The sequence below is a fragment of the Xiphias gladius genome, chromosome 23, assembly GCF_016859285.1.
Source record: "Xiphias gladius isolate SHS-SW01 ecotype Sanya breed wild chromosome 23, ASM1685928v1, whole genome shotgun sequence".
Lineage (NCBI taxonomy): Eukaryota > Metazoa > Chordata > Actinopteri > Istiophoriformes > Xiphiidae > Xiphias > Xiphias gladius.
The window spans coordinates 20,590,900-20,601,205 of NC_053422.1; the positions used below are offsets into that span (position 1 = coordinate 20,590,900).

The 10,306-nt window shown below is 42.1% G+C and overlaps 1 protein-coding gene across 1 annotated transcript; it reads right to left on the minus strand.

Moving 5' to 3' along the window:
- Positions 1-336: 336 nt before the first annotated feature.
- LOC120785391 (gamma-aminobutyric acid type A receptor subunit pi) lies at positions 337-4,645 on the minus strand. Its single transcript, XM_040120084.1, has 9 exons — positions 4,593-4,645; positions 4,311-4,423; positions 4,131-4,198; positions 3,792-4,009; positions 2,763-2,845; positions 2,377-2,514; positions 2,128-2,280; positions 776-969; positions 337-669 (listed from the first exon to the last, which is right to left on the minus strand). Exons 1-9 carry the CDS (start codon positions 4,643-4,645, stop codon positions 337-339), a joined length of 1,353 nt encoding a protein of 450 aa, XP_039976018.1.
- Positions 4,646-10,306: the final 5,661 nt, after the last annotated feature.

Here is a 10,306-nt window from a genome sequence, read left to right on the forward strand (position 1 = left end):
CTAGTTAACTCATCCTCAGTTGTTCTATGGATTGGTCAGTAGATAGACAGATACAGGCTTTGTATCACCACTTTTACACATTAATATGTTGGTAGCCATCCATTCATACATGATTAATAATAGTATTCAATACAGAGCTTGATACAAAGAAGGTTTACTGGTTCCTAATCCTAACCAATTCCTCAATTTGTTGCCCCATCTGTTGGACAGAAAGGTTTTACATGGGTAGCACAAAAAGGCTCTAGCCAAAAGGTTGCATGGTCACTTAAGATCCAGGTAGTGGCAACTAGTATTGGGTCTCAACCGAGGAGGTAGAGCAGCTTGGGGAGCAGGCACTCAGAGAAAGAGATAATAAAGCCAGTAGAGGATATTGACAAAGAGGAACGCAGTGGGGAAAACGGTGCGGGCGTGGCGATCGATGTTGTGTGGATTTTCCACAATGAAGACAGATGCTGCCCTACGTGATGCATTCTTAACAGAAGACAGGCCACACCCCAGTCCTGGCATCTTCTCTTTAGATCCAGTGTCGTTCTTAGTGTCACTGTTCCCTGACTGCTCCGTGGGCTCCTCTGCAGTGGAGCCGATCTCCACAGACTGGCTTGGTTGGGTGGAGCTGACAACGGGGATGGATCCATTTCCGTTCGATTCGTTAAACTCCCTGAGAAGATCCTAACAGACAGACAGACAGATGGATTGATGCTTACAATTGTTTTCATTATCTAACATGACAATTCTACTTTTTCATCTCATGCTTAAGTGTAAACACGTTGCTCACTCTGTGTAAATCCTCTATGGTCTGGTGCTGCATGGTACAAAAGTGGGCACAGGCGTACTCCAGCAGTGCACCAAAGATGAAGGTGAAGCAGATGCCCAGGTAAACATCTATGGCCTTAATGAAGCAGTTGGCATTGGGCAAAGAAGTGCGGGCGCCCATCATCAGAGTGGTCATGGTCAAGACCGTAGTCACTCCTGTAGAACAGATTACAGTGTTTTCTTATTCTTTACATAATCCATCCATTAGTAATCAGTTCAAGCATGTTTGTCCAGCCCCTTATCATCTCCATCATCCTTTAGCGGCCGGATCTTCCTCCTTCCCTTATTTATTTTCCCATCTGCTCTCTGATCTAATCTTCATCTTCCAATCGGCCAGTGGTCTCGGTAAAAAAAAAAATCTATCCATCAAAATGTGTGTTTAACTAGTGATGCACTGATGAGGATGTATTGACATGTTTGTCTTCATCAGTGCAGGACAGTAGAATACATTTCTGAACTTGATGCACTGAACTGTATAGTTAACAGCTGACTGCCTCTGTTGATGGAAGACTGCAGGAGGCAGGAGGAAGAAATATGCAGATGCTTCAAGTAAATATACCAATACAACAGTGTAAAGTGCTCTGTTAGAAGTAGAAGTACTACGTTCAAAATCCTACTAAAGAAAGTCTATACTGTACATTTTGGGTCAGTTCTGGATAATTTGCTACGTGTTTCTTTTTATTACATAAAATATTAATCTGCAAAGTAACAAGTAACTGCAGTTGTCATATAAATGTAAGCAGGCAATGTAGTAAAATGTATGTCTCTGAAATACAGCAGAGTAGAAGTGTAAAGTAGTATAAAATGGGAAGACTAAAGTACTGGAGTAAATGTACTTAGTTACTTTCCACCACTGCGAGTGACTAAGGTAAGCATCATCCTTTTGAAAACGGCACGTAAGCAAAAAATTCATTTTACATTAACTCTAGACTTTATTGATATTCAATTTGAAACTAAAAAATACTGTCATTAGAGTAAATTATGTCTTCCTAGGAATTAAATGATTTAGTCTTCAACTAAGTTATGAAATATTCAAGTTGTGCTAAGGTTTGTTAAAAATGCCAGATGAAGTTTTATGCTGTTTAATACAAGATTTAATTTAAATGTACGACAAAATTATGACAAAATATCATTTTTCTTCATTAGGTGATGTGATGCTATAACATATACTCTAAACTTATATGATCAAAGAGAGACATTGTGTGAATCAGCACAGAGTAAGGGCCACGATGTAAAGTGGAACTTATTCCTCGGTGCCAAAATCATATTACATAAAATTACAGGATATTAAAAAAAACAAGAGACTGTACTAACCGATGCAGGTTCTAGCTGGCACAGAGGACTGGCTGATCCAGAAAGAGACCCAGGAGAGAACCACTAGCAGAATGGAGGGAACATAGGTCTCCAGGATAAAGAACAACACATTTCTACGCAGTGCAAAATGCAGCACCAGCTTGGGGTATTGTCCTGTGAAGAGAAAATGGATTACATTTGTACTCTTCAAAAAGTTTCCTTTATTTAACTCCACATGTGAGGGGAATTCGGAGAGTTGAAGTGTTGTACCCGTTTCGTACACGGCCTCTGACACTGATGTATAGTAGCTCTCTATGCTGTACTGAGCCAGCCGCAGTGTGTCAAGACCCCTCACTGAATCATTCCCTCTGGTCCAGTAGAACACCACATCCTGCAGGTTGTAGCCCCCTGACCACACACACACACACACACACACACACACACACACACACACACACACAGAGGGAGAGAGAGTTATCCTCACACGGGTACACTAATTAAGTTTTAATAAATCTGACCTGCTAAGCATCGCATTGTCTCTTCAGTTTGATACTCACTGCACTGATGATGATGATGAAAATGGTGATGGTTATGGTGAGATGAGGATGATTTATGTCCATCTACACTCTTGATGGAGGGTGTCAGGTATTACTCACAGCTCTCCAGCTGCAGAGTGCACACCTGTCTGTCCATGGGGTACTTGGTCAGGTCCATGTTGCAGGCGATCGTAGCCGTGATGCTGTTGTGTATTCATAGCAAGAGCATTAGAAAACTTCAAAAACTCCCCCAAAAAAGACTTTTGCTATTTTGATGAGAGACAGGGCAATGTAATAATAGTAACAATTAGTGAGCACAAAGAACTCTCTACCCCTGAGCAACAATCTAGAGGACAAAGTCTAATATCTGAAGTGTCAATGTTAGATATTTCTGTATATGATGCATTCATTATGTAATAGTGGCTGAGTCTCCAAGCATTTGAATTGAAATTCTTCTGTTGATGTATTATTTCTAAAAATGCTAGAAATGTTGCAAAGGGCAACATAGTGTCCTAATGAATTGTTATTGCAAAAAAACGGTAATTTCACGAGGAATGGGGCAGACTCCACCATCACCACCATAAAATCAGACACCGTTAAGTCAGGAAACAAAACTGTGTTCCTGCACTTCGGACTAATGATGAATGACCCAAGTACACTGCAAAAAACTGCCCTTTCTGTCCTCAATAAAGCTGTCAAGGCATAATAAAGTTCTCTATCAGTGAGACATGACAGATACGATGTAAGGACACATTTTGACTGTGGCCAAAGGGGACTCTGCAAATATTCCCTAACACAATCTGAACTGTTTGAAGGGAACAAAAAAATACAGGAATTCAGTGGCATTCCCTTAAGTAATATGACTGAAAGATGATACATAAGTGCTTCTTTTTTGTTGTTGTTGCTTTTTTCAGTAAAACCCAAGGCCAATTCAAGGTTGATTACAACCATGAAAACAACATGAGACTGAAAAATTTGGAAAAATGTCCTCCTCCTTTTAGCACCCCTTCATTTTCTATTCTTCCAGGTCATTTTCCTCCTACAAGCTCAGAAGAATCTGAAAAGCTTATTCGGTGGCACTTACAGGAGAATCAAATGCCAGTAAATGTCAAATCAATACACCTAAACCTTTAGAGAAAAAGAAAGTACCGGAGGGCATAGAGAACAGTTCCGTTGCTGAAGATGCGTATGAGGCGGTTTTCCACCGTGACATCGTGCAGGAAGGAGCGCTTGGAGTCGGGGATGAAGGTGTCGGGGATCCAGAGCAGTGACACCAGGCGTCCGTCCAGACTGACGCTCTCGTTTCCCGGGAACAGCAGCCTGGAATCCCGCCAGCGCTGACGGAGGAAGATAGTGGCAGTGTAGTCCTGAAAAGATGATGTGAACCTTCATTCATTTATCCAGTCATTCATGTTTTTCAGTCGCACACTTAGTCACGTGCTCCCACATTCACCCACTGGCACAAAAATAGTAGGAAGAGCTCTATACCATATTGATTTCAGAGATGGCATCAATACTGGCGATATCGAGGCTCATTCCAATTTCCACAGGACCCTCTATCAAAGACAAAGGGACTGGTGTTAAGTCCAGTTTTTTGCTTTAACTGACACTCAAGTTCCGCTCAAAACTGTTTTAAATGAAACAATCACTTTTCAAGCTCCTTCCTACCATTGAAATTAGGTCTGAGGTAGCGGTTGTATCCTTTCATCAGCTTCTGAATTGTTGGCTGAAGCTGAGAGTCGTTCCATTCACCCCAGTGATGGTTAGGGAACATACAGGCACTGATACAAAAGAGAGAGATCAAAGAGAAAAGAGGCTGGAGGTTGAAAATGGACAATAAATGTCTGTGCAGAGCATAAGCTGAGGAAATGCATCTCCAGTCACCGTAAAGATCAACATCAGCATGCGTTTTTGACCCTGTACGAGTGTTTTCGACCCGAGGTCTCTCACCCGTGCGTGAAGGTCAGGCAGAGGATCGGTAGCATGTGCAGCTGGACAGACATTGCAGATCAGCCGGCAGAGGTCAGCAACTACGATCGGGGAAATGCGACACAGGCCAGAACATGAACCGCTGTCCACAAATCATTCTCCTGCACATTTACATTTACAACGACATTTCACCATAGGGCGGCGGCACCTCACCAAATGTGATCACAGACTTCAGGGGAAATATGCAGCACAGCAGTCATTCTCAACCTTTGATGTGATAAAACGGTGCCTTCTCCCTGCCCTCATTGTTGTAAAATACACTGGAAACTTGTATTGATCTCCATCTCCCTGCATTCATGAATACATTAGTAGCTGCTCCATTTGGCTCTCACACCCGTGCGCGCACACACACATGCGCGCGCTCGAACACTTATGGACACAAAGAGATAAAGGCAGTGTGTAGACAAGGCCACCTGTGTGCACCCACATATTGACATGCTTGTTTTTGAGTGTTTCCTGCACGTAAAGTATGTCACATAGTCTGTCACCTGCTGATTTATTGGGCCATTAGCTTACGGTTTATTCGCAAAGCCTCCCTGACAACTAATCCCGTCACTAACTCATCGAGGATTCCTTGTTGTCTAGCTGTCACTTACCGCCACTTCCCTCCCATCTCCTCTTTTAGATAGATCTCACTGTCAGCATTAGACTCGAGCCCTCCTTACCTCTGACTTTCGTCCAAATACTTTGAATCTATCATGCCGTGTTTGTGTTTCCAGCTATTCCCAAAGCAATCTCTGCAAACATTACACTGACATGTTGCCAGAACCTGAGCAAAGGATTTCCATTAAATATTCCATGTATTATTTACACAGCATTGCCATTATAAAGTATCATGCATATGAAGACCAATGATTTCCTTTCCTAGTGGCCAAAATGAAAGTTAAAGAGCCACAGAATATTACTGTAATTTTTTTCTCTACACATGCCAGTTTTGATTATTTCATGAATTTACTCGTGCACTGCTTTGTAGCTTAGGCTAAAGTCTCAGTTGATTTTTTGAGCTGGTTTGTGTTTCATTCTCTCATTCCTCTTTTAGTCCACACTTCATCAGTCACTTGTTTCCCTGGAGCCATGTATTGACAAACTAGAGAACAGCATATTAATCTGTAGTATCTCTCTTCTTTACCTTTGCTCAGAATTGTCTGTGCATGCACGTATCTAGAAACACATATCTTTACATTCCACCTTTTCTTACTCTAAAAAACTCTCTATCTTTAAATGTTTTACACACACACACACATGCGCGCGCTCGAACACTTATGGACACAAAGAGATAAAGGCAGTGTGTAGACAAGGCCACCTGTGTGCACCCACATATTGACATGCTTGTTTTTGAGTGTTTCCTGCACGTAAAGTATGTCACATAGTCTGTCACCTGCTGATTTATTGGGCCATTAGCTTACGGTTTATTCGCAAAGCCTCCTGACAACTAATCCCGTCACTAACTCATCGAGGATTCCTTGTTGTCTAGCTGTCACTTACCGCCACTTCCCTCCCATCTCCTCTTAGATAGATCTCACTGTCAGCATTAGACTCGAGCCCTCCTTACCTCTGACTTTCGTCCAAATACTTTGAATCTATCATGCCGTGTTTGTGTTTCCAGCTATTCCCAAAGCAATCTCTGCAAACATTACACTGACATGTTGCCAGAACCTGAGCAAAGGATTTCCATTAAATATTCCATGTATTATTTACACAGCATTGCCATTATAAAGTATCATGCATATGAAGACCAATGATTTCCTTTCCTAGTGGCCAAAATGAAAGTTAAAGAGCCACAGAATATTACTGTAATTTTTTTCTCTACACATGCCAGTTTTGATTATTTCATGAATTTACTCGTGCACTGCTTTGTAGCTTAGGCTAAAGTCTCAGTTGATTTTTTGAGCTGGTTTGTGTTTCATTCTCTCATTCCTCTTTTAGTCCACACTTCATCAGTCACTTGTTTCCCTGGAGCCATGTATTGACAAACTAGAGAACTGCATATTAATCTGTAGTATCTCTCTTCTTTACCTTTGCTCAGAATTGTCTGTGCATGCACGTATCTAGAAACACATATCTTTACATTCCACCTTTTCTTACTCTAAAAAACTCTCTATCTTTAAATGTTTTACACACACACACACACACACACACACACACACACACACACACACACACACCAGTTTTTCATGCTCAGATTTCTCTCTCTCTCTCTCTCCTACCTGTCTCAATCTTCTGGTTTTTCTTTTTCCACCTCAGGTCATTCCTCTTCTGTCTCAGCTCTTTCCTTTGTTTCCTCTTCCACTCTTCAATTTTTGTCTTGTCCAAATGTTGCCAGTGGCTGAGATTTTTCCCCTTTCTTTATTTGCAATTAAATCCCACTGGTTCTTCCATCTACCAATAAATCACAGTTGCTTCTGTTCTTTGGTCCTGGTGTGAGGGCTACTGTTGGTTGTTTTACTGTTTGTGCTTCTCCTTCTGACTCTCTGCAAAGCTGTATTCATCTCCCCCCAGAGCCACTGTGCACCCCCTCCCTCCATCTCTCTCCCTCTCTGTTTATGCCACTCACCATCTCATTTGCACTGCATCTTTCCCCTCTTTTTTCACCCCCCACCTCCACACACACACACACACACACACACACACACACACACACACACACACACACACACACACACACACACACACACACACACACAAACATATGCACCCACACACATTCACATCCAGTTTGATTCCCCATATCACTTCTTTTTTTTCTCATTTCCCTCTTCTCATACGTTCTCTTTTGGCCCTTAATCTCTATTTACCTCCTTCTCCTCCGATTTACACCGACACCGCACCTCCTTCTGGGCTGCAAAGCTCACCTCTCATGCCCTCTCCCTCCTCACCTCCAACTCTGTTGCCTTGCATCATTGTCATCATCTGGTTTATTTTCCTCTCAGCTCTGTCTTCTATCTCTATCTTCACTTTCATAAAAAGCCCATGTGGTACCCATGTGAGATAAAAGGACCATTTTCGACAGCTTTTCTTTTTCTTCTTTTTCTAAACATGGTCTTCTTGCCTCTCCTTTTCTACTGCAGCTCCCAGTTTATGAATTACAAATCTAACTCTAAATCTAAATCTAACTCTAAGCCACAACATGTACACGTTTATGTCACTGCTCTTGCTTGGGCTGATGGGGATTATCGGAAATAACCAGGAGCAGAACTGTGGGATTTATAATGGTGATGATGATGATGATGATAGTGCTGGTGATGACTTATCCACACGCAGCAGTCATCCTTAGCCCAAAGACCAATACGCTTTGTGCTACGTGGTCAATCCTTCAGTTTTGTGTGATTAATCTCTATTAGCTCTTCGTTATCCTCTGGCTTGGTACAGACGCTTCAGCTCTAATTATATAGCCTGACCTCCAGCAGCCCACTGGTAGGAGCTCCAGCATATGTGAGAAAGCCTTGGGGGTAGACTGCCTAATAACACTTTATGAGATTTCAGTGTAGGCGTTTGACCTGCTGCAGCCTATTGTTTTCCCATTCTGTATTCCCCAGTACTGACTAATGGTCGTAATTGGTCTCCAACAAGCGGCTTTGTTGCTACCCCAGTTTATGTAGTGCGTCGGTAACACACTGGTGTCATAAAGCTCCCTTATCCTTAATTTCATGCTGTGATGGCTATTTTCTGGAATAAATCGTCTTTCAGTTTTAATGATGATGGCGAAGAGGGCTTGGAAGGAACATGAGATGATCTGATTTGCATCCACCTTGAGAATTATGTGAATCGGAGTGTACACACAGCACCTGACAGTGAAAGTGAAAAAAGGAGACGTTTGTGAGGCACCTGAGGGGAGGATGTTAATGTTTGATCTGGGAGCTGGATGGCTAATGAATGATCAGAATTAGAGCAGCAGTGTGAGAGAGGCAGACAACTCAGTGTTAGTCAGCATTCAGCTGGATGCCTCTGTCTACCTGCCTCCTCTTTCACAACTGCCAAAGAGTGTGTATGTTTTCCTTTTTATTTCTCTTGGCACTTTAATGCACATGAAATCCTTGTTTATCCGTATCTGGCCACTGGTCCATTTCTCTTACGCATTTATCATTTATCTCGCTGTTCATATCTTCTTGTTAGTTGTTCTGTCCCTGTCTCTTTATGACCTATTTCACATCCTTTGACCATTTATCTGCCAGTTTTATGGCTGCTTTCCTTGGTCAGTTCAACTTTAACGTCAACACCACAGATACTTCATCTGTTGGAAGTTTGATTGTGGCTGCAGTGAAATCCCAATGCCCAGGCTTTAGAAATTGTGCCCAAAGCTGATGAAGCCTAAGGGGTTTACCAAGTAGAGATTTGTGCATCACTAAATTAAAGAACATTATGCACGACAAAATTGTTACATAGAGAGTAGCTGTTAATGAACATTAGTAATTGCCAGGTGTAACTTTTTTAGTAGCTAACTGAACCAACTGACAAAGCTAATGATAGCTTGCTAATAAGCTTGCTAATTTGAATAAATGCTGTAATGATGTAAACTAAAAACATTTAAGTCCTGTTAGATGAATATAACACCCGTATACCTCAAACTGCAAAATGCTAGACTATGAACTACACTGTGAGAGCAGTGAGATTGAGCCAAAACAGTAAATCCCTACAGAAGCTCCATAAAGCTGAGGAGAGCTACACATTCAGGTGATAATTCTTTGTCTGTCAATATCATAATAGGTAAATATTGGTCATCGCCGCTTTAGGTTTCAATGGGCAACCCTATTTAGTAACACACTAGATTGAAACTATCTGGTTGTTCCTGTTAACTTAGATGGAACTTCAAACACAAAATGAACAAGTGGTTCAACCCAATCCATATCATTAGAATTCTTTTTTGTTCGGGATGCACATGTCATTAACTGGTCCCTGTTGACCCCCCCCTTTGTTCATTTTTTATTACCTCCACCAAGGAGGTTATGTAATCACCAACGTCTGTTTGTTTGTTTGCTTGTTTGTCAGCAGGATTATGCAAAAAATACTGGACTGTTTTGCACCGAGCTTGGTGGAGGGATGGGGCACGGGCCAGGGAAGAACCCATTGAATTGGGGGGCATATCCGGATTTTTCACTACGAATTTGAATTTTTTCCTCTGAAGTCTGGTCTATGTTCTCTGAAACTGGCCTTGGCAGAGGTCTGTGCTCCTCCTCTATCATAATCTGTGTGGCCAAGAACATTTAATGCTGCACTTTGGTTTCTTTCCCATGAATCACCTGCTGTGTAACCACCTTTCTCTTAATCTCTTTGCCTCTCACCCTTTAACTCAGTTTATCTTCCTCTTCCTCTCTCACTGTCTCTCTGTCATTGTGAATAAGCGTTTTGAAGACACCGTGTTTCAGGTAATGTTCATCTCCTCCTCTCCACAGCGGCACCCGAAAATGGAAACGTTAGAGCCCACGCGTTTTCCTGGTGATCTGCTGTCATGTGACAATTGGAAATGTCACAGGACTGCCCATGAGAGGGACAGAGATAAATCTCTCCTAAATGACAGTGACGGCTGCGATGTCCAGAAGGAACATATATGAACGAATGCAGCGTGGATTCTGATCCCTCTGCACTAGCCTCTGCTCTGAGCCAGCTGTCATATCTCTTTGTGACGATTGTGTCTACTTGTGAAGTGGATGAAGTGTTTTCTGCTGTCTTTCCTCAGA